Raw genomic sequence first — 24,611 nt, forward strand, 5'->3', positions numbered from 1 at the left:
CAGATTTCTTTCATGTTGTGTTGAAGAAAAATGAATTCATCAGGTTCTGAAAGGGGTTTGAACAGAGTCTGTAAACTGAGCTGCAGGTGTACAGACAGACTGACTGACAGACAGTCTGTGTTAAAGTGTTAATGTTAAAGTTTAGCTCCACTGATGTGATGAATGTGTTCAGTGTTTTATAACAGTGCAGCTTCAAACACTGAGATAAAACAAAATGAAATGTTGTTCAAACTGAATCAGACGAATCTTTAAAGACAAAGTCTCAGGTTTTTGGTTAAAACAGGTTTTTGTGGCGACTCTGAGGACAATCATGAAAAAGTCAGTCAAGAGACGACACAGACAGGTGGGTGTTCTCTCTGCACAGGTGAAGCTATCTAAGAGTTAATGACAGCTGACTCTGATCAACCAATCAGCTTCAAGTTCTGTTCAAAATACAAACATGGAAACAAGTCTCAAACTTTTATTAAAGTTAGACAAAAACACAAACGTTGACCGGTTAGAAACCAACAAACCCTGAAGAGTTTCTCTAAGAACAATTATAAAAACCAACATTAGAAACAGGTGAAGACTAAAACCATCAGAGTTTCCTGTCAGTGTCAGGTGAGGACAGGTGAGTCAGTAGTGTGACGACGGGAAGTCTCTGTTAACCAGGGAAGAAAATTTACATCAAACAACTGAAAAATAAAGTCTGTTCAAACTGTGACAGGAAGTCTCATATTGCTGTTTTCTGCGTTAAAAAGTCTTTACAGTCTAACATCAATGTTTACAACAATAATCAATAATCAATCCAATCCAAACAATCCTTCAGATTGACGGGACACCGAAGCTGCCATTTGCTCAATCTGAACTTTAAGGAATGAAAAGGAGTCGAAACCTCAAGTCTGAAAAAACTTTTATAAAAGAGTCGAATGATTCAAAGTGTTTTCAGAATAAAAATCAAAATGGCTTCAGATCCCTCGTCTGTGAAGACAAGAAGGAGGAAGGATAAAAAACAAGACAGAAGACAGAGAGAGAGAGGAGGAGGAGGAGGAGATGGTGGATTTAGAGCAGAGGAGGAGGAGAAGGAAAAGAGAAGAAAGAGAGAAAATGATGAGAGGAGGAGGAAAAAAGGAGGAGGAGGTGGTGGTGAAGAAGAGGAGAAGAGGGAGGAGGAGGAGATGAAGAAGAGGAGGAGGAGAGGGAAGACATGAAGAAGTTAGATCAGGAGGAGGTGGTGTTGATCCTCCGGTGGACAGCCTGCAGGAGGAGCAGGGAGTACTCCTCCAGCAAAGCCGCCGTCTTCACCTCCCCCACTCCTCCCAAACCTCCCTCTCCTCCCAGCATGCTCGGCTCTCCGAGCGGCAGGGAGTCTAGCTCCGCCCTCATGGCCTGGAAGGCGTCTGATAGGAGGACAGCCATCTGCCGCTGGTAAGGGGTGGAGTCATCGGTGGAGGAGCCGCTCACCTGTAGGAGGAGGAGAGACAGGTGAGGTCAGACCAAAGGTTAAACTCTCTGCTCCTTCAGGCTCCGCCCAAACTAACACCTCATCACTCTGTCTAAACTGGAGAACAGGACACGCCCACTGATGATGTCAAAGATCACACCTGAAAACCAGCTGGTACTGACTCAGGATCAGATCGAGTTTTATTTGGTCTTAATGCTCTGAACAGGTAAGGAACCAGAGCAGAACCAGAGCAGGTGAACATAGTGATCATGTGACTTCCTGTGAGCTGCAGAGTGATGTCACAGCTATGACATAACAAACATGGACGCCTCACATCAGCCAGTAACACATTCACTGTTTTAACCTTCACTCACCTTCCTGTACAGGTGTGTGGCTCTCTTAAAGCAGCTCTGCAGCTCATTGGTCAGAGCTCTGCAGGTCTCCACACTGATTGGCTGGTCTGCATAAAGAGAGAGAGAAGCAGAAGTTAAGGTCACTCTATCACCTGTTTCAGCTGAGTCTGTGTCCTAAACCTACGTCTGATACGATGGAGGGAGCGAGGAGGACGAGAACAGAAAAGGAGACAATAAAGAAAAAGACGATATTCGACACAGAGCAGTGAACGTCTCACCCGTCAGGAGGGAGCGAGAGGAGGAGGAGTGCAGTGATGAAGAGGAGGGTGAGGAGGAGGAGGAGGGGCAGAGTCAGAGCCCCGAGCCCAGACGGAGAGATGACAGGATGAAGGGATGAGGAGGAGGTGGAGGAGGAGGTGGAGAGTCCAAACCTGTGTCATCCCTCTGCTCTGCACCGCTTCCTGCAGGAGTCTGAGGCTCCTCCTCCTGTTGGGGGGGAGTCAGGGGGGAGACAGAGACCGGAGGAGGCCGAGACGTGGAAGACGAAGAGGTGGCGGCGGTCTTGGATGATGGCGTGAAGGAGGCGAGGGAGGGTTTGTCAGGGAGTGGTCTGCTGCTGGCGGGAACCCGAGCCTGGAGACTGCGAGAGGGGTTGGCTGCCTGGTTACCAGAAGACGAGGAGGCAGCGGCGACAACAGGGACGACGGTGGCGTGGGGAGGCGTGGCCAGAGCTGTGTTGGAGGGTACCATGGCAACCAGAGGAGGTGGAGTCTCTTTGACCTGAGAGGAGGTGGTTACCGCTGACGACGACGACAATGTCACTGCGGGATCCTCGGCGGGTTCTTCGATGTTGAGGCCATCGCCCACGGAGACGGAGCGGGACATCTTGGCCATGGAGCTGGCGGTGGGACTCATGTAGGAGCGTGGTGCTGACGGAGTCGAGGACGAGGATGAAGACTTCCTTGGTGTGGCGGCAGCAGACGGAGTGACCGCTGTTTCCTGCTGGGGGGACCTGGGGGAGGCGGGGCTGGGTCTTTGAGGGGGCAGAGACATGGATGAGGGGGGACGTCTGGGGGAGGAGGGAAGGGTGGTGGGACGCTGAGGGGGGAGGAGTAGCTGAGGGGGGATCTCTCTGGACGGACGAGAGGTCAACTGGGAGAGAGAGGGGTCACCTGAGGGAGAGAGTGAAGAGGTGTTTAAATCCTTCAAGACTAAAGTCTTTAAAGACTGAAGTCCTTTAAGACAAAAGTCTTTGTGTTTTGTTTGGGTCATAATTTTACTCTAAGGTCTGGAGTATCACCTGTGTCACTCAGCAGGCTGTGGACTGACTGAGCCTTCCGGAGTCCACAGGAGGAGTTCAGATGGGAGGCAACAGCCCGGGCCGTCGGGCCCAGGTTCCTCTTGGACTCCAAAGCTGTTTGAGCTTTCTTCTTCAGAGGAGAGGGCCGGTGGGCCTGCAGAGCCAAGGAGGCCTCCTCGCCCTCAGCCCGGCTATGGAGCTGACCTGTGCCTTGCTGGATCTGGTTCCTGACCTGAGAAGGCTGAGCTTGGTCCAGGTTGGTGTTGTTCTGGTTCTGGATCTGGTTCTGAAGTGACGAGGTCTGGTCCTGACTCTGGATTTGGTCCTGGTTCCATGAGACCCTCCTGTCTTGGGTCCTGTTCTGGTTCTGTTCCATCAGAGGTCGGACCTCAGAGACCAGCGGACGGGCCTTCGCCTCCCCTGCTCCTCCTCCCCCACCTCCCCCACTGGTCCGAGATGGGAGGGGCAACACGGCCCGACTGAGGAGAAGAAGAAAAAGAAGAAATGGATGAAAAAGGAGAGAAAAATAGGAATCACCATCCTGACCTCAACAGAACTAGGATGTTGGACCGATACCTGGTAACCCTGACCCATGACCAAACCCTCAGCTGCCTCTGACTCTGAACCTGTTCAGGTGATGATCTGATATTTTACCTTCCAGCTGGATTCTGGGACAGAAACCTGGAGGAGATGCTGAGACTCTCACTGGAGCTGTGAGACGCTCTGCTTGGACTTCCTGTCAACACAACATCTGTTACTGAGACACATTCAGGACTCAGGGATTCACACAGACTGAGACCAGGTGGTGCTGGTGGTACCTGAGGCTGAGAGGTCAGCCAGGGTGACAAAGTGCTCCTTCAGGAAAGCTTCCTGATCCGGAGTCTGAGGAACCTGCTTAGACACTCCACCTGCACCTGCACCTCTTCCTCCGTCCTCGTCATCCTCCTCCTCTATCTCCAGCTCAGACGAGTTTCCGTCCACACTGAGAGGCTCAGTGGGCTCAGAGTCTGAGAGACCAGAGTGGAACAGTCAGACAGTTACACAGGTGAGTGACAGGTGATTAACAGGTGACATGTGACTGACAGGTGAGTCTCACCGTCTCCTGCAGGTCTGTCTGGACTGGACAGTCTGGAGCTGAATCCCAGTGAGCAGCCGCTGTCTGGACTGGGTTTGTCCTGTCGTCCACCTGCAGCGGCAGGACCCGCCTCCTTCACCTGGAACTCACTGACAGCAGGGGGCAGGGTTTAGAGGGTCAGGTGAACACACACTGTTAATAAATCCTGACAGCAGGTGGGAAACTGTCCTACCTGCCTGCCAGGCTCACTCTGTCCTCCCATTGGTCAGGATACAGCACTGGATCCTCCCTGTCTGGGCTCTGATTGGACAGGAGGATGAAGTCTGGCCTCTGACTGGTCCTCGCCTCGTTGCCCTCCACCTGGACAGAGAGAGGCACAACTTGCTCTTCACTCACTGGCTTTTTCAGGAGGTTTCAGCCGTATCTCATGGTCTACTTCAGTGATCAGAAACAGGAGCGACAATCAATTGTCATGTGACTGAGGTCATGTGATGAGCCTGGTTCCATCACTGAAGAAGACTCTGAGACTCAGGACAACCCAGTAAGTGACCCTTTAATTTAAAGTGATTTACCCATGCTGAGGTGACCTGCAGACTGATGGTGCTCCCCAGCTCCTGACTGGTCCTGCGAAGCCCGGCCTCCACACCATGACTCCTCTCCCTCATATTGCAGGGGGTGGGGCTAACATCAAGGGGGTGGGTCTTCATCTTTCAGAGAGGGAAATATAACATTAACAGTTTGTTCACATGATATGTGTGTGTGTGTGTGTGTGGTGTCCTGACCTCCTCCTGCCCCCCGCCCTGCTCCTCCTGTCTGTCAGGACAGTACGAGTCCAGCAGTCTCAGGTCCAACATGGACTTCACCATCAGGACACCATCAGCGCCGCCCGTCCTCCTGGACCAGCGGCGGCGGGGGAGTCGACCCCCCGACACTTCCTGTTCAACACAAACATCCTGAACCTGAAGGTAACATCTGATTGACACACAACTGCAGACTGATCAATAATAAATAGAATTGATTATTGATGAGAGAGACACAGAGAATCGACCTCTGACCTTCCCGTCGTCTCTGCAGAGATCAGAGTTCATCTTTTCATCTGAGGGAAACAAACACACACTGTCAGAGTTTCTTCATCACCTGGTTCTCTGTGTGATGTGTCACCATGGTAACATACCTATCTCCTCCTCCAGGTTTCCTGCTGTGACCATATAAGGACAGCTGAGCTCCTCTTCCTCCTCCTCCTCTTTGTCGCTGTCAGATGACATGGTGACGACGCGAGGAGACGACACCTCCCTGCTGCTCAAACAGAACGACAGACAGACAATTATTTTTAAGTTTCTTTGATTGATTGATTCATTGATTGACTGATTGATTGGGTCAAACTTCAGTTTACAGCCTGATCAATACTCTGACACCGTTAAACAAATCATTTCCACCAGTTTCTCTGTAACTGATCAGAGACTCAGCAGGAACTCACCTGAGGGTCACCACTCTCTGCTGAGGTGCATTCTGGGAGCTGTGAGTGGAGGCAGGAGGTTGGAGATCAGAGAGTCTCTGCCTCATCCTGATGGTCAACTCTGGACTGAGACGCCACACGAAGATACAGCTGCAACACACACACACACACACACAGGAGGAAACAGTTTAACTGACTGATCAATATGTTTATTGATCTGCAGTGAGAATCAATCAGAGGCCAGACTCACCTGTCTCCAGAGACGGTGATCAGGTATCTGCAGTCACTGCTGAACTTCAGACCTGTGACGATCTCTGAGACATAGGGGGATGGGGAGGTGGGGGGGTTAACACCTTCATCCCTCAGACAGATTCATTCATTCTCTGGAGGCTGTGTTAATTCTGGTTCTGGTTGTGGTTCTGGTTGTGTGGTACTGACCTGAGTGTCCGAACATGGAGGCCACACACTCTCCAGAGTAGAAGTCGAAGATGCTGATGTTCTTGTCTGAACAGGAGGTGGCGATGTAGAGACCTGATGGGTCGATCTGCACCTAAGGAGGAGGAGGAGGAAGAGTTCACACCTGTGTAACCCATCCTGTCACATCGCCATGATAACGGTAGTGACCTACCTTGATGAGCGTGCCGTCCTCTCCCTGAGAACCTTTATACAACTTCTTCTGTTTCCCGTTACTGATGTTAAAGATCCTGCAGAGACAAAACACAGCTGTCATCTTCATCATCATCAATATCAGTTAATATCAGTTAATATCATGCCTCAGACACGTGTGTGTGACCTGAGTCAGACAGGTGTGTGTGTGTGTGTGAGAGACCTCACTCAGGTGTGTGTTACCTGATGCTGCGGTCTTGACAGCCCACTGCTGCGTACTTCCTGGTCGGTTCCACATCCATGTCGTACAGAGTCGTCTTCCTGACCACGTGATGAGTCCGAGTGAACTCCAGCCCCCCCTCCACCTGACCACACGCCACCGCCACAACAGGAAGAGGAGACCCGGATGGAACAGAGGAGGGAATTCAGAGGTCAGAGGTCAGATTCCGGTTCAGACACCACCGGTTAATAAACATATTTACTTTCTAATGATTGATTGATTGATTGATTAGCGTTTTCCTGTCAGACTCTGATTCTTTGAATGAGGAACACACTCAGCAAGTGAACCATTTAAATCTGATCAGAACTTTATCATCAATGAACACAAACTGATAACAAACCATCAGATCAGTGTGTTGTTCAAACATTCACACTGAAGCTAACAGAACTAGGAGCTAACAGAAGCTAACAGGAGTCAGAAGCTAACAGAACACCACCTGTCCACACCTGCTTTGAAGTCACTCAGGTGTAGCTCTCACCTGCTGAGCAGTGCGGAAGTAGACACTCTTATCGGCTCCACAGCTGATCATCCTCACTTTCCCCTCATTGGCTGATGGACACAGGAAGAGGATGAGGTCAGAGGTCAATAAGTTCACCTGTAAACACCTCAGGTACAGGATCAATAAACCAGGTAGGACTGATCATTCAGGAGACACGTCAGTGACAACCTAACTCAGAGTACAAAGTAACATGAGAACATTGTCGTAGACTACAGTAACTGAGTGACTCAGGCGTTTGTCTTTAAAGCTAGTTCTACTTCCTGTCTGTTCTCAGGTGGAGGCAGGTGTGGAGACTGACCGGCAAACCTGACGGCTGTGATGGAAGATGAGTGTTCATCCAGAGTCTGGACCAGACTGTACTCTCTGCCTGCGTCCAGGACGTGGATCAGACGATCCCGACTGGCTGTGGCCAGTAACTGCAGACCTGACACACACACACACACACACACACACACACACACACACACACACACACACACACACACGTTTATGTTTATTTATTTCTGTTTGTTCTTTTTCATTAGAAACATGTTGTGAAACATTGAGAAGTTTTCCTGTTGGACACAGAGGTTTATTCTCAGGTCAGGAGTGTTTGACTTTACAATTAGTCAAACTTTGATCCTCTGACTTTTCATTGAGCAGCTTCAGCTGGAGTTTAGCTAACACTGTTGTCTGAACTGAACCAGTCTGAAATAATCAATAATCAATAACCAATAATCAGTCACAGCTTCATTCATGTGATCATTCAGAAGGTTACACTGACAGGAAGTGATGTCACTCCTGCTGTTAATGAGGTGTGTGTGTGTTAATGGAGTTTAGTGGCTCTGTTCACTGCACTGTGGTATCAGTATTGCTTTATTCTTATTGAGGTGTTTTTGTTGAACTGAGGATTAATAAAGTTTAAATAAAGTTATTTGAAGTTTGTGTTTTGGGTGGTGTTACTGTCAGGTGAGTGTGTTATCTGGTTTTCAGCTTTGATTGTATTTAATGTTTAATTGTGTGCTTCATGTGTAAACGGCAGGATCAGAGTAACACATTAAACATGGACATCAGAGTCCTCGGTGGTCGGACTCGGACTCGGACTCGGACTCTGACTCATGTTTGTCTCATGGGAGCTGCAGTCCGATCTCCTATTGGCTGAGTCACCTGTGATGTCACAGATAGGTGGAGGTGGTCGGTTCATGGTGGAAAAAAGTTTTCGGACACCCCATGCATTTGTGAAATACTAAACAAATCCTAAAAAAGCCATTAAAAACTTAAAATTCATTGGTTCCATACATAAGAAATTTGGAGTATTGGGTCATTGTGGTACCACTGATCCACTAATGAAGGTCGTGCTTTTTATCAAAAGACACAAATTTTGTTGTCGTGCTTCGTGTCTATATAAAGCCAGCACATTTAAAAGTTCTTCAGAGACAAAAATGGCTAAAACAAAGAACCTAACACAGGAAACACGCCTGAAGATACAGATTCTCAGCCAGGAAGGGTACAGCTGCCGCCAGATAGCCAGGAAGTGCAGATGGAGTCCTTCAGCAGTTGGATACACTGCAGAAATACAGACGAACCAAAAGCTTGAAAGACAAACTAAGATCTGGGGATTCAAGGGTTTCTTCAGCAAGAAATGACCACATCCTGATCCGCATGTGCAGGGAAAACCACCGAATGACATCACAGGAGCTTCAGCAGCAGTGGTCAAACCAAACTGGTGTCCAGTGTTCCACCCGCACTGTACGTGGCTGACTTTTAGATCATGGCTTAAGGTCCTACAAGGCTGCCAAGAAGCCCCTGATCAATGAGAGACAGACGTTAGCCCGGCGTCGTTGGGCCCAAGCACACAAGAACTGGACAGCCAGGAACTGGAAGAAGATCTGTGGTCAGATGAGTCCAGCTTCCAGCTTTATCCTCCTCCTGATAATGTGAGGGTACACAGAAGGCCAGGCGAAGCTTTATCTCCAGCATGTACAGTACCAACTGTCAAGCATGGTGGAGGCAGTATCATGGTTTGGGGAGGCATGAGTCATCTCACTGTCTGTGATGGCACATTGAACTCTGCCAAGTATTGTGTCATTCTCAAAACCGACATGCTCCCTTCTGCACATGCACTGTTCAGTCGAGGTCAAAACTGGATGTTTCAACAAGATAATGCTCCTTGCCACACATCCAGGCCCAGGAGAACTTGGCTGTAGGAGCACTGTATCCAGGTCTTAGAGTGGCCAGCTCAATCCCCGGACATGAGCCCCACTGAAAATCTGTGGTGGATTATCAAAAGGTCTGTTTCAAAGCGTAAACCAAAGAATTTAGAAGAATTAAAGGCAGTAATTCAGGCAGAATGAATTACCCCTCAACAGTGTGAAAGGCTCGTGGGGATCATTCCAGCCAGGATCAGAGCTCTACTGTGTGCTAATGGAAGGACTACTAAATATTAATTTGATGCTGTGATGGTTTATTTATTTTTTGTTCAGTTTTGAACACATTCTCTGTATTTGTTGACTTTGATACCGACAATGTTGAGAAATGACATATTGAAACTGTCAAGAATTTAGTTTTGTTAGTTTTTCTTGTAAACAATAAACAAAAAAATATCAGTTGTATTTGTTTGTTTGTAACGCAGCCACACCTTTTGAAACACAAAAATTTTCCCCCAAATATTTCATGATAATATTTAAACTTTTTTCCACCACTGTATGTTGTGTTTATATTTTGTGTTACAAGTATCAGTTTGTTCAGATGTTGTGTTTTATTAATGTTACATTTACTTATTTTATTGTGTGTGTAAACAGAATGTAAATATTTTGATACATATAACGTGATGTTTGTTGTGTTGTTGTTATATGTTGTGTTTATTGACATGTGTAGTTGTGTGTATTGTGAGTGGTTGTGTGTAGTTGTGTGTAGTTTCTCACCGGTGTCTGGTTTGGAGAACTCGAGGCAGAGGATCTCTGAGTCGTGAGCCTGAACGTTCAGGATCTCCTCCATACTGTCCAGATCATGGATCCTACAACACACACACACACACACACACACACACACACAGCATTAGACTGACTCAGTGGTCCTCTTCCTGTCCTGTCTTCCTGGACCCCTGCCCCTCCTCACCTGAGGACCCCCATGCGATCTCCAGAAGCCAGGTGTTGTCCATCAGGACTGACTCTCAGTGTCCTAATGCCCGCCCTGCTCTGGTCGGTCTGCTGCCCCTCTGAGCCCGATGACCCCGCCTTCTCTGCGTTGCCGCCGGCTATGGTGACGCTCTCTGTGTCCAGGAGCGTCGCTATGTTATCATCAACGTAAATGACCTTCTGCAGGTCCTGGGGTCAGAGGTCAGAGAATGGAGAGGTGAGGAGGGTGTACAGGTGTAGGACAGGTGCACAGTTGTGTGTGTTGTCTTACGTGACTCAGGATGTTCCTGTTCAGAACGTTGTGTCCATCAATGTTCCACAGTCGGATCGTATTGTCTGAGGAGCAGGACAGGAAGGAGCCGGGGGGGAGATGCACCTCACCTCCTCCTCCTCCTCCTCCTGCTGGGTACACCTGCAGGAGACAGAGCAGGAGGTGCTCACCTGGACTGTTTCTGAATCCCAGGACATGATATTTGTAACAGAAACACTCACTGACCTCCAGACTCCACACACAGGACGAGTGGTAGAGGGCTGAGTACAGTTTTCCCGGCCTACGAGGGTCTCTGAGGTCTCTGACATCCCAGACGTAAACACTGTGGTCGTTGTAGACGCAGGACAGCCAGCGGTTGGTGGGGTCGTAGGTCACCGCCACTGTGTCTGGGTATCGAGCCTCTGACCTGCAGGAGAACAGCTGACTGAGGGGGAGGAGGGGGAGGAAGGAGTGGGGAGGGAGGGGTGAGTTTGTTGCTGGAGGATTATGGAACTAAAAATAAAACCCAGCTGATGTTTCTGTGGTTTCCGTGGTAACTGACTACATGTCCAGAGGTCAGCTGACCTGAGAGGAACAACCAGACTGAGACCTGCCGTCAGAGTCTGAACCTGTAGTTAGAAACTGAAATCTGGATCTGGATCTGAACGTGTTATATGAGGATACATTAGTGTGAGTTACCTGTCAGGTGTGTGTTACCTGTCAGGTGTGTGTTACCTGGCGTCCACCATACTGGCGATGTCAGCTCCCAGGGAGTGTGGGCGGGGCAGAGTGCAGAGGAAGTGCAGGTTGAGGGGGCTGAAAGCTCGAACTGTCCCATCAGAACAACCACAGAAGATCAACTCATCTGTGACGGACAGACAGGTGGCCTGAGACGTCTGAGGACAGACAGGTGGACAGACACATGAGTCAGCATCACATCAACTCAGTGTATTGGACTCAAACTGCTGAGTTATGAGGACACCATGTGAATGTGCGGTTCATCTGTCTGTCATCTTAACGAGTTGGGACAGGTGAAGGATTTCATCAGGAGGAGGAGGAGGGGGAGGAGACTGAATTTTGCTCAGTTCAGACTACAGACTGAGCAGGTTCAGGTTCAGACAGGAGCTGGTCTGTAGACCTGACTCAGATCTACTTCCTGTCATTTGAAGCCTTCAAAATAAAAGTCACAATCAGACCCAGAGCCTCAGTCTGAGTTTTCTACGGTTTTAAACTACAAACAGCTGTGGTTTGATCTGTTTTATTAGTTAATCAGCTCATGATTCATCAGCTGTTTGACAACAGCAGCTGGAGCTGGAGGTGGAGCTGGAGGTGGAGCTGGAGGTGGAGGTGGAGCTGACGTCTTTCTGTCAAACGTGTCTGTTCTTTGTGTCTGAGAATGAAAATGTAAATGAAGTTAGAGAATGTTGGTGGGAGGAGATTCACACAGAGACAGAGTTTCAGAGCTGCTGCTCTATCTGGAACAAGACGGATACTGTCTGAGTCAGCCAGTACTGCAGTACTGATAATGTCTGATGCAGTACTGCAGTACTACATACTCATACTGCAGTACTGATACTGTCTGAGTAGATGCTGATGTTGGTGGAGGTGACTGATGCTGCGTTCATGGTCCTCTGTGAAGTGGGAAAGGTGAACGGTGATGTGTCACTCAGCCAATCAGAGAGAACAGTTGTTATGAGTGCTGTGAAACCGACCAATGGGGTGAGAGGAATAAAGTGGGCGTGTCTGAGTTAGTCAGTTCAGCCTAGTCTGAGGCTGAAGAGACTGAGTCCAGGTGAGTCCAGGTGAGACAACGATGACAACAACTTACTGAGGCAGAGTCGACTCTCTGCACAGGAAGCAGAGGAGGAAGAGGAGGAGGAGGTAGATTAGATTCATACAGAAGAGAGGCGTTCACTGAACACAGGAGAAACTAGTTCTGTGACCCCTTCAGGTCCCTGTCTGATTAACTCTGTTACTGCTGAGATTAAAGATGGAGGAGAAGAGCAGAGGAGGAGGCTCTGTCCTCCTCCTGAGCAGTAGGCAGCTCTGACTCACCCGGAGCTCCACCCACTTGTCGAGGAGGCGTCGGTCGTTGAACTCACACAGGAGACCAGAGGAGGTGATGCAGAAGGTGGAGGATGCCTGTCGGCCCCGCCCACATGCCACGTCACTGAAGAAGTTGTTCCTGAGTTCTCCCAACAGCCCTGAACGCCCCAGCAGAGGGACGGTGGCGTTCACCTGGACACACACACACAGTCATCAGCAGCTCACTCTGATGGACAGGGGTGACAGGTGAGAAGGGGGCAGGTGAGAGGGGTGACAGGTGAGAAGGCAACAGGTGAAGGGGGGGAACAGTTGAACCTTGGAGGTCTTGGCGTGATCCAGGTACCAGAACTTGACGTGGCGGTTGCCGGCAGTAACAAAGTAGGAGCTGTCGTCTGAGAAGGAGACGGCCGTCACTTTACTAGAAACTTTATTGGCAGCGACGACGACATTTTTCTGACAAACACAACAACAACAGTTACCTCTTATTTTTATTCAAGTACAGCATTCCAGTAAGAGTACTCAGTTACTTTCAGGTACCTTCCAGTTCCAAACATTGACCATCATGTCGTGTTGATATCCAACACTGACGATGTATTTTCCGTTTGGAGAAAATGCCACACAAGAGACGCCATATTTATGTTCCTGCAGCTCAGAGACCTGAAGACGCTCTGACACATCCCAGACCCGGACTGCCGGCATGTGACCGCTCTGGGGGGGCAGAGAGGATGATTTAATAAATGTTGGACTGTTCCTTTAATGAACTCCACATCATAAACTACTGACCGTTTAAACAGACTGAGAAAAACCAAGAGAACAAACTAGACAGGAAATACTGAAGCTAATAGAGGCTAACAGATGCTAAATGAGGTTAGAAGCTAAAAGAAACTAAAAGATGCTATATGCTAAAAGAAGCTAAGAAGCTAAAACAGGCTAATAGGTTAAGGGTGGGGGGCAGAGTCTCAGAGTGATCTCAGACAGTTTAGAGATTCATCAGTCTACAGACTGTAACTGAAGATGGTTCAGTTCTGTGATCAGTCAGAGGAACAGCTGAAGAAACCAGAGTTCAGAATCAGGATCAGACCGCTTCGGATTCAGACTCACCTCTCCTGTAACCACATATTTCCCATCTGGAGAAAACGCTAATGTGGTGATCGCCTTCCTGTCAACACACACAGAGGTCACATGACAACAGCACTGTCTCCGATTGGCTATCAGATGCCTCCTACAGTTTAACCTTGTTCTACTGCTATGAATCATGGGAGATGTCATGTCATGTGTTTCAGAGCTGAGAGCTGATTGGCTGATCAGTTCTTACCTGGAGCTGTTGAAGATGTGATGCTGTTTGTTCTTCCGAGGATTCAGCAGGACGACAACACACCTGTACGTACACGTACACACACACACACACACACCACACACACACACACACACACACACACACACACACCATCATGTTTATCGTGCATTGTCTCACTGAAATTCTGAGGTACTTGTACTTTACTCGAGTATTTCCATTCAAGTTACTTTATACTTGTACTCCACTACGTTTCAGAGGGAATATTTCCTCCTGATCTGACAGCTGCAGTCAGTTTATTTCCCATGATGCTTCGCTAGAGATCAAACAAGCAACAGAATAAAGTCTGAACCTAAATCCTGCTCCATCAGGATCTCAAAGTCTGATCTGACCTGATGCTGCCGATGTCCTGGTCTGGGTCTGGGTCTGAGTCTGGGTCATTTCCCATCAGCCCACACACCGTCACAGGTTAAAGGTCACATCCTGACAGACGAGGTGAGTTCCAGAGGTCCTGACCCTGGTTACCATGGTTACCAGGTGACAGGTAAGAGAGGACCTGGTCTTTGTTTGTCTCTAACTACAGAGGGAGGTGTGTGTGTGTGTGTGTGTGTGTGTGTGCGTGTGTGTGTGTGTGTGTGTTTGTGTTTCTCTGTGCATGTGAGATCAGTCCAGGTGTTGCAGGTGTCACATCAAAGCTCTCTCTGACCTTTGACCTCTCTGCAGTACAAACAGAAACAGGTGATGATGTCACAGGTGAGCTGACATCATCCTGTTTGAACAGCAGGAACCAATCAGAGGACAGAGGTTTGAGTTTCAGGTGAGAGCTGAGACCAGGAGCAGGAGAAAGGGGCACAGCAGGACTGAAGACCTGAACAGATTCTGATCATGTGACAGTTTGGTCACAGTGGCTGCAGCTGATTGGTTGGAGCTGGTTGCTGGAGGGGAAAGATCTGATTTCACCTGAACAACATGTCTGACGCGCTGATCCTCTTCATGACACCTGATCCTGGTCTGGGTTTTCTTCACCTCAGAAGACGAGCTCTGAACATCAGCTTTACTGGATTATTACAACATTAAAATAGATAAACACACGTTTCAGTTTCAGGCTAAGCTAAGCTAAGCTAAGCATGTCCTGACTCTGACACACAGAGATGATTTAATGAATGTTGGACTGTTCCTTTAATAAACTAAACATCTTAAACTTAATAATAATTAATCTCAGTTTTCACAGACTGAGAAAAATCAAAAGAACAAACTAAAGTACGCTAAAAGACGCTAGAAGATGCTAAAAGACGCTATAAGATGCTAGAAGATGCTAAAAGACGCTATAAGATGCTAGATGATGCTAAAAGACGCTATAAGATGCTAGATGATGCTAAAAGACGCTATAAGATGCTAGATGATGCTAAAAGATGCTAGTAGTGCTGCAGGTCTGCAGAGCTGTTGCTAATTCTCTGTATATTCATCACTACCAGAGTACGGTGGCCCATAAGGACAAAGCATTAAAAACCTGAAGATCCTCCAGGTCTGAGTTTGTTCCTCACAGTCTACCATAGCACAGTATGTTTACATTAATAAAAATATTGATTAGAGCACAGTTACTGATCACTGTACACACACACTGTCAGCCTGATGACTCACACAAGGATTATGTGTATGTGTGTGTGTGTGTGTGTGTGTTGATGAGGAAGAATATAATTGGATGCTGAGTCAGTCAGCCACACACACACACACACGCGCGCGCGCGCACACACACACACACACACACACACACACACACACACACACACTGCTGTTAATCCACCTCCATCAGTTTCTATAAAAACCTGCAGAGACCTGAAACTTCTTCATCTGCTTTATTGCTGCTGTGTTCAGGGACACTCCGACATCTCAGTGTTGTGTTGTCACTCAGCAGACATCAGACTCCACACTTTGATTCTCAAATCTCAGATGTCTGAGTTTTCTTGAACTCACCATCAGGGAGAGTTTAGCAGAGCTGCAGCAACTGATCGATGAACTGATCAGTTTAAGGAAGTTAATAAGCAGCTCTGTTGATATGAACTCCACACACGTCAGCAGGTCTGAACGATTGATCTGCTCTCATGATTGTTTCACAGTCATATGATCAATGAGCCGTGACTGCAACATGAAACTAAACCTGAAGCTTCAGACTCTGCAGGTTCATCACAGACTGAGTCATTCAGCTCAGACGTTCTTCAAAACAACTGACGATCACTTTATCAATGAATCTGATAATTAATCTGAATGAAACAAACACACACACACACATCTGCAATGCAGCAGAGAGAGGGGGGAGGAGGGAGGAGGGGGGAGAGAGTGATGCAGTGAGAGGAGGAGTCTCTCTCTCTCTCTCCTTTATTCTGTTTAGATGAAGATGAATGTTTTTATTTACATGTTGTTGTTTATTAACATCTCAGATCATTTATCATTAAATATAATAATCAAAGCATCAGTCTCTCTCTACATACGTTAACCTACCCTCCCCCTCCTCCCCCGTCATGGCTCCACTGACCCACTTCCCTTCAGTCTCCCTCTCTGTCTTTAACAGTCGTTTGTTCATCTGCGAACTGAATCTGAATCTTCTGACCCGAACACAAACCAACTGACGGCTCAGACCAATCAGCAGCCTTGGCTCCTCCCAGGCTCGCGGCTGATTGGATGGCTCGGTGGGAAGCCCGATGCCTTCCACCGCTGACATTCCCATCATTCCTCTGAACTCAGACTCAACCAAGACAATGAAACTGTGTCAGGACGAGCTGCGTGCCGACCTCTGACCTCTGACAGTCAGCTCTGACTCAGACCACGTCCTCATGAACCTGGACCTGTTATCAAACTGACACGAGTCAGAAATCCTTCATTGCTGGTTGGTCCTGTTAGTGCAGGTTTAAAAAAGAAATAAATCAATTAATTGATCATCAAATAGTTTCTGATCAGTCAGTCAGCTCATTGATTAAACAAGTTGTTTCACTGATTTCTGTTGACACGACACCCTCCGTCACCCCTCAGCCATCAGGACGCCCCCGTACCTCCTCAGGTATGTCCTCAGGTGAACGTACATCTTCACGTCTCAGAGAAGACGTGTTGTTTGACGTCTGTCAGTGTTTGAGCTGCTGCAGCCACAGGTGATGCTGGCCATAGTGAAACACCTGAGATTCACCTGAGATACACCTATGCGTCACTGCAGTCAGATGACATGTTAAAGATTTACTCTGTTTCCAAGAGAAAACACTGAATCTGTTTAAGAAACAAACATTTCTTCATCTGAACTTTCAGTTTCAGGAGCCGCCAGAGACCTCACTGGTCTGTTTATGATTTAAATAAACGTCTCTGTTCAGTCCTGAGATCTGGTCTTTCAGGTTCAGTGTGTCCACATCAGCTCAACAACGCTGATCTCTAATGGGTTCTAATGGTTTCTACCAGTTCTCTAAAGGAAAACTGTACCTGGACCTCTGAGTTCCTCTTCAACAACAAAGATCTGACTCCGTTTTAACCTTTAACCAACACAACTTTGACCTTTACCAGAAGGACAAACCTACAGAACAGGACTGAGCTTCACCCTGCGACGTCCACACTGTCAACATGAAGAGAAACTCCCTCACAGAGACTCCTCAAGAACTCCTAAAACCCACCCAGACCAGTGAAGATCCAAAACCTCTTTCAAGAATCCTTAAAAATCCTTGAGAAGAAACCTCTTAAACCCCCTAACCACTCCTATAACTCCCTCAAAGACTACTGAAACCCATTAGAGAACGCCATGAACCACCTGTGATCCTGGACCCGCCAACATCTCTGAGATGTCCTCAAAAAGTAAAGAGTGTCCCTCAAGGACCCGTGAAACCCCTGTCAGGCTCAAGTGACCCCGTAAAGTCCAACAAACTCTGCAAGAACCCTGGGGCTCAGTAAGGAACCCCCAGACTTCCTAAAATAATCCATGACAGAACTCCTGAAATCCACCTAGACGGACCTGAACAACCTAAAAACGACACAGTCTTTTAGTCTGGAGAGATTTCTACAACCCCCTTAAAAACCCTTAACAAACCAACAATGCTTCTTCAAAGGCCCTTAACCCTCCTCCCACCCCATAAAATACCCCTGAAACAGATTCTCAGGACCCACTCAGAGACCACAAACCCATGTGACCCCGGAGGCACCCTCTACCCTCTTCACAACCTTTAAAGAAGCCCTCAGACTCCCTCAGGATCTAAATACATTGAACTTCCAGGGCTTTTCCAGGATACCTCCAGGTGGTTGTGGGTTCAGTGCCTTGCTCAAAGGTGAATCCAGTGGCAGACCGGTGTCTCGTGGTAAATATCAGTGCTGTGTGTGTGCTGCCTCTTTAAACACATGATGTGTAATCTGATAATCTGATCATGTCATTAGCCTTAAAGTTCTGAGCCGCTGAGTGACCGTCGCCTCAGTTTAATCTGCTGAGTTTCTACAATCAACTCAACTGTGAACACTCGGTACAATAACTCTCAGTATTCACATCATTATATAACATATTCAAACATCTACTCACTGCTTCACTTACAGCCTCTACACATTCATCTGGACTGATACTGAAGTAAAAGGAAAAATAAAAAAAGGAATTAAAATTATATAAAAATATAATATATATATTAATATATAAAAATTAGTACAAAAAGTAAGTAAGTACACTAAATACCAAAAATAAAAGTACTCATTATATAGTGTTATATTATTGTAGTATCATATTCATATTTTTAATATAAAATCTTGAAACCCTGAAAAGTAACTAGTAACTATATTTCTCAGATAAATGGAGAAAATAGTACAATATGCAGTGAAGTATGAAGTTACATAAAATGGAAATACTCAAGTAAAGTACCTCTAACTTAAGTACAGTCCCTGAGTAAATGTACTTAGTTACAATCCACCACTGATCAAAAAACTCAAACATCATTAATTCAGGTTTCATCTCTTTAACGGACTCTTTTCACTGAGAGACCTGAGTTCACTGCTGACAAACAGCATTGGCACGTTTCTCACCCTGCAGGATACGCCAACAGTCCAGTCCGAGAGTCGCAGGCCAGCGCTCGGTTCCCTGGAGCCGTGATACCCAGAACCTTCTCCAAGGTCACCTGAGGACAAAAGTCAGAGGGTCAAAGGGTTCTTGAGAAATGTCATTCATTTTTCAAACACCCCAATATATCTTATAGAAACTCCTTAAACATGGAACCAGCTCAGGAACTGATGAAAACCCCCCGTCAGTGACCCTTGAAACCCCATTGGAACCTTGTCAAGAACCCAACAACCTGCTGTGGACTCTGATTACCTGTGTTCTGCTACCTGTGTCTTACCTGCCTGCCCACCCACCTGTAAGCCTGGTCTTCAGCATTTCTTAAAGTAAATTCTGCCTGAGTCTACCCATCTGAGTCTACCCGTCGGGTCACTCCCTGCCTGCGCTCCTCCCACCAGCAGTGTCAAAACTGTGTGTTGTTTTTTGGACGCAATTTTAAAGATTTAGGTCTTCAGTAGGAACTGATGGGCTCAGAACCACAGACTGCAATAATTAGGCTTGACTTGATTTTACAGAAATGTTTTTACAGCACACAAACTTACTTCATTCTCCATGATGCTAAACGTGTCCTGAAGACATTGGACTTAACGAGTCTCCTGTCCAAACAGACTGTTTAATCCTACAGTGTCTCTGAACCAGAGGAAACTGGTGTAACTTTCAGACTCCAGTCGTCATCTTCACTAAAGAAAGAAGGTTTTCTCTCCTCGGCTATCAGTGAACCTCGGGGCTGTTAGCATGTTAGCATGTAATCCACAGGCTTTGCTGTGGTTTAGTGGAATGCTGTGCAGCTCAATGCTAAGCTAACAACATCAAATTCCAGCACTGAGTCAGTACTGTGTGTGTGTCCTCCTCTCACATGACTCTCCCTGCACCAAACTCCATTCATGTTTTCACTCGTTTTATCTCTGAGCTCAGTTTCTCAGTGGAGGAGACTCTGTCACATTAAACTGATGAAACACATCAGGAAGAATCAGCTGACTTTATTTAACGCAGCTGAGTCACGGCGAGGCGTCAGACTGAGCCTCCGACTGTATGAAGTCTGAAGCTGACTCACAGACCCTCAGGAATCTGCTGCTCAGGAATAAAACTTCCTGCAAGTTTTAACTGGAGCTGCAGTCACTGAAACGATGTTATCACTTTAAACTTCCTGTTGGCTTTGACAGTAACCAGCTGATATTTACTGGGATCAGCTGACGGTGTAAACAGCAGCAGCAGTGAGGGTTTGTGACACGAAGCCAGGAAACATAAATCACCATTGACGGCTCTGAACACTGTAATTTGCCAGAAAATAACTCTGGATTCAGGCCGAGTGGAAATCCTCCACAGGAGTTTAAAAGTTACAGAAACACTGGAAACATTTCTAGTTTAACCCCCCCCCCCCCCCACTGTGTCATCTCTAAGTTCCCATTGTGTCTTATATTTACCCAGAGACTGAACCAACCAGTCTCCTGCTGGAACTGATCCAACTGTCCTCAGAGTCTCTGTTGGTCTGATTAAACCTCTTTAAACTAAAACGAGTTTCACTCTGAACTGAAGTTAGTTAAATATTTAGTTGATGAGATGTGAAAACACTGAGACAGACTGAGACAGTCTGTCAGTGAAGCCCTGGATTTAATGACTGGATCAGACCTGAGTCCAGGTCTCCTGGTCTCTGTGGATCAAACCTGGGTTCAGGGTTCAGGAGGAGGTCTGGACCGTTGTTCTGGCTTCGTCCGGTGTGAATGTCTCTGTCCACAGCAGCTCTGCTGGGTTCAGGTCTGGACTCTCAGGGTCAGGATCACAGGATCCTGAACTCACTGATGAGCACAACTCACACAGACTCACACTGATACTGCAGATACTACAGACACTGCAGTGCATGTAGTACAGGTAGTAGTGTAGTGCTGTACAGAGATGTCTGAGGAGATAATTACTATCGGAAAAGCTGACCTCAGACCAGCTGACTCCACCAGATCAAACACACAGTCAGTGTTTGTCCTCAGGCGAGGGGTAGGGTAGGGGGGTTGCATGTTCAAATGAAGAGCTCAGTGCAGTTTTACAGTGAATGAGCTGCAGCTGCTCAGTTCCCTCTTCTTTCTGTTCTGTACCCACTGAGTCATCTCATGACCCTTTTTGGGGTCCCTGAGCCTCAGGTTGGGAACCACTGCCTCAGAGCAGACAAACTGTCCTCAGTCCTCAGGACCAGGACACACACAGTGTTAACACACTGACTCTGGGCTAATGTTTACAACACGACACAAAGCATTGTGGGAGTTCGACTGTGACGGACAGAGGCCCTACGGGGACAAACAGACAGGAACAACCTGACTCTCCCTGACCCTGCAGGACCAGCTAAACCAGACCACAGGAGTCACTACTGAACTCAGAGGAACGATCAGCAGATAATAATAATCAATAACTTCATCAGCTGCAGCTCTGAGGTCTGACAGAAACCTGATCTGGATCCTGAGACCGAAGCTGACGTCTGGTTCTTTATTGTTTCCAGCTGAACTGAAAACAGCAGAGATCTGCAGCCTGAGAGGGAAATATGCAAACACAGCAGAACGACACCAGCACAGTGTGTGAGTGTGAGTGAGTGTGTGTGTCTGTGTGAGTGTGAGTGTGTGAGTGTGAGTGTGTGTGTGTGTGTGTGTGTGTGTGTGTGTGTGTGTCTGTGTGTGTGTGTGTGTGTGTGTGTGTGTGTGTGTGTGTGTGTGTGTCTGTGTGAGTGTGTGTGTGTAGGCTGCAGTGAAGCTGAAACATCTATAATAAACTTCAGTTGTTTGTTGAAGATGACTGAACATTTTTTAAACACAAGGATTCTAAATGTTAGAAAACAAAGACAATGTTAGAACGTTAAGACATTAGAAAACAAAGACGATGTTTGAACGCGAAGACATTAGAAAACAAAGATGATGTTAGAAGGCGAAGACATTAGAAAACAAAGACAATGTTAGAACGCGAAGACATTAGAAAACAAAGACAATGTTAGAACGCGAAGACATTAGAAAACAAAGACGATGTTAGAAAACAAAGACAAAGAAAACAAAGACAATGTTAGAAAACAAAGACGATGTTTGAACGCGAAGACATTAGAAAACAAAGATGATGTTAGAACGCAAAGACATTAGAAAACAAAGACGATGTTAGAACACAAAGATGATGTTAGAACGCGAAGACATTAGAAAACAAAGACGATGTTAGAACGCGAAGACATTAGAAAACAAAGACAATGTTAGAACGCGAAGACATTAGAAAACAAAGACGATGTTAGAAAACAAAGACAATGTTAGAAAACAAAGACGATGTTTGAACGCGAAGACATTAGAAAACAAAGATGATGTTAGAAGGCGAAGACATTAGAAAACAAAGACAATGTTAGAACGCGAAGACATTAGAAAACAAAGACAATGTTAGAACGCGAAGACATTAGAAAACAAAGACGATGTTAGAAAACAAAGACAATGTTAGAAAACAAAGACAATGTTAGAAAACAAAGACGATGTTTGAACGCGAAGACATTAGAAAACAAAGATGATGTTAGAACGCAAAGACATTAGAAAACAAAGACGATGTTAGAACACAAAGATGATGTTAGAACGCGAAGACATTAGAAAACAAAGACGATGTTAGAACGCGAAGACATTAGAAAACAAAGACAATGTTAGAACGCGAAGACATTAGAAAACAAAGACGATGTTAGAAAACAAAGACAATGTTAGAAAACAAAGACGATGTTTGAACGCGAAGACATTAGAAAACAAAGATGATGTTAGAACGCAAAGACATTAGAAAACAAAGACGATGTTAGAACACAAAGACGTTAGAACACGAAGACATTAGAAAACAAAGACGATGTTAGAAAACAAAGACGATGTTAGAAAACAAAGATGATGTTAGAATGCGAAGACATTAGAAAACAAAGACGATGTTAGAATGCGAAGACATTAGAAAACAAAGACGATGTTAGAACACAAAGACGTTAGAAAACAAAGACGATGTTAGAACACAAAGACGTTAGAATACAAAGACATTAGAAAACAAAGACGATGTTAGAACGCTGTCCTGATGATGTTAGAACACGAAGACATTAGAAAACAAAGACGATATTAGAAAACAAAGACGATGTTAGAAAACAAAGATGATAAAGAAAAAAAAAAAAACGATGTTAGAACAAAGACGAAAAAAGACATTAGAAAACAAAGACGATGTTGAACGCAAAGACATTAGAAAACAAAGACGATGTTAGAACGCGAAGACATTAGAAAACAAAGACGATGTTAGAACACAAAGACGTTAGAACACGAAGACATTAGAAAAAAAGACGATGTTAGAAAACAAAGACGATGTAGAAAACAAAGACGATTTAGAAAACAAAGATGATGTTAGAACACAAAGACATTAGAAAACAAAGACAATGTTAGAACGCAAAGACGTTGGAACACGAAGACATTAGAAAATAAAGATGATGTTGAACGTGAAGACATTAGAAAACAAAGACAATGTTAGAACGCAAAGACGTTGGAACACGAAGACATTAGAAAACAAAGACGATATTTGAACGCGAAGACATTAGAAAACAAAGACAATGTTAGAAAACAAAGACGATGTTAGAACGCGAAGACATTAGAAAACAAAGACGATGTTAGAAAACAAAGACGATGTTAGAATGTCAAGACATTAGAAAACAAAGACGATGTTAGAACGCGAAGACATTAGAAAACAAAGACGATGTTAGAAAACAAAGACGATGTTAGAATGTCAAGACATTAGAAAACAAAGACGATGTTAGAAAACAAAGACGATGTTAGAACATCAAGACATTAGAACGTGAAGACATTACCAAAAAAAAACAAAGACAATGTTAGAACACAAAGATGTTAGATCGCGAAGACGATGTTAGAAAACAAAGACATCGATGTTAGAACATGAACACAGAACTTGTTGCCATTGTTATAGTATAAATGAAGGAGAATGTTAGAACATGAGGAAGGTTTGAGAAAACTGGAGCTTTAACGACAGATTTACTGAAACAAAGATTGTGGAGACGTACGAACTTTTACAGGATGTGATTGGAGAATGAAGACATTCCAGAAAGTCAGAAAGTTAATTATTAATTAAAACATTTTTTTCCTCTTTAACAAAAATATCTTTATAAGACGTCCTGATAAAGCGAGGACTTTTAATAAAGTCTGATTTTTATGGAGTGAGTAAAATGGAAAATTTAGTTGGAAGGTTGAATTAACAGTTAGATCATTTATCATTGATATAATCGATCATTAAAATCAGCACGTGACTGTTCCAGCTGATACGTGTCACTGTGACGTGAGTCGATATAAAAACGATAATCACTGATTAATTGACTCGATCTCAGCGGGTTAATGAGCAGCTGATAAATAAAATCTGCCGCATGCGCGTGTGCTGAAGCGCGTGCGCACCTTGTCGCCGAGGTCTTCTTTGTGCCGCGCGGCGCCGCTCCTCCTCCTCAGTTTGATGGACGGGGAGCGCAGCAGGTTCTTGATGCGGCTGCGGATCGTGCCGCTTCCCTCTGCGGTCATCGCGCTGTTAGCTGCCCGGCTAACTGCCTCTCTCAGCGGCTGGACTCTGGCTCTCTCTCCGCCACCGCCGCCGCCGCCGCTGCGGTCATGCCGTCCGCAAGTAGAGCCGCGCCGGGCCGGAGGGTTCAGCTAGCCTGGCTCTGGGTCTGGTTCTGGACTGATCAGGGTCAAAGGCTCCGGTTCCGTCGCTGCTCCGCATCTTATTTCTCCGCCGCAGCGAAGAACCGAGAGACGCAGCAGATTCGACACGAGCCAAACCGGACTGATCCTGACGTACCGCCAGCGTCAAGACCGCATGCGGCATCACACCGAGA

General features: G+C 46.2%; 1 protein-coding gene across 3 annotated transcripts; it reads right to left on the reverse strand.

Annotated features, from left to right (window-relative positions):
• Positions 1-445: 445 nt before the first annotated feature.
• Positions 446-24,609, reverse strand: mapkbp1 (mitogen-activated protein kinase binding protein 1). 3 transcript variants are annotated; one of them, XM_018688780.2, is made up of 32 exons: positions 24,178-24,609; positions 18,730-18,821; positions 13,720-13,782; positions 13,506-13,563; positions 12,942-13,112; positions 12,720-12,857; positions 12,414-12,596; positions 12,187-12,204; positions 11,094-11,254; positions 10,605-10,803; positions 10,380-10,520; positions 10,089-10,297; positions 9,896-9,987; positions 7,291-7,416; positions 6,972-7,042; positions 6,457-6,578; positions 6,236-6,311; positions 6,046-6,157; positions 5,858-5,921; positions 5,629-5,757; positions 5,326-5,447; positions 5,207-5,247; positions 4,934-5,086; positions 4,724-4,858; positions 4,384-4,511; positions 4,173-4,300; positions 3,895-4,083; positions 3,731-3,812; positions 3,077-3,555; positions 2,208-2,948; positions 1,798-1,883; positions 446-1,443 (listed from the first exon to the last, which is right to left on the reverse strand). In XM_018688780.2, exons 1-32 carry the CDS (start codon positions 24,295-24,297, stop codon positions 1,201-1,203), a joined length of 4,872 nt encoding a protein of 1,623 aa, XP_018544296.1. In that variant the 5' UTR covers positions 24,298-24,609; the 3' UTR covers positions 446-1,200. The 3 variants fall into 3 exon arrangements, with proteins under 3 accessions (XP_018544296.1, XP_018544298.1, XP_018544297.1); XM_018688782.2 differs by lacking the exon at positions 24,178-24,609 and adding an exon at positions 19,303-19,722; XM_018688781.2 differs by lacking the exon at positions 12,187-12,204 and having other exon boundaries at positions 24,178-24,608.
• Between the last annotated feature and the right edge of the window lie 2 nt (positions 24,610-24,611).

Source organism: Lates calcarifer, unplaced genomic scaffold (genome assembly GCF_001640805.2).
Source record: "Lates calcarifer isolate ASB-BC8 unplaced genomic scaffold, TLL_Latcal_v3 _unitig_2006_quiver_642, whole genome shotgun sequence".
Lineage (NCBI taxonomy): Eukaryota > Metazoa > Chordata > Actinopteri > Centropomidae > Lates > Lates calcarifer.

Excerpts from the sequence above, each read along its gene's own strand:
- mapkbp1 (XM_018688780.2), bottom strand. The coding sequence starts at position 24,297 with ATGACCGCAGAGGGAAGCGGCACGATCCGCAGCCGCATCAAGAACCTG. Across the intron at positions 9,988-10,088 it reads GATCGCATGGGGGTCCTCAG|GATCCATGATCTGGACAGTA; the intron begins GTGAGGAGGGGC and ends TGTGTGTTGTAG. Across the intron at positions 2,949-3,076 it reads CAGCCTGCTGAGTGACACAG|GTGACCCCTCTCTCTCCCAG; the intron begins GTGATACTCCAG and ends TCTCTCCCTCAG.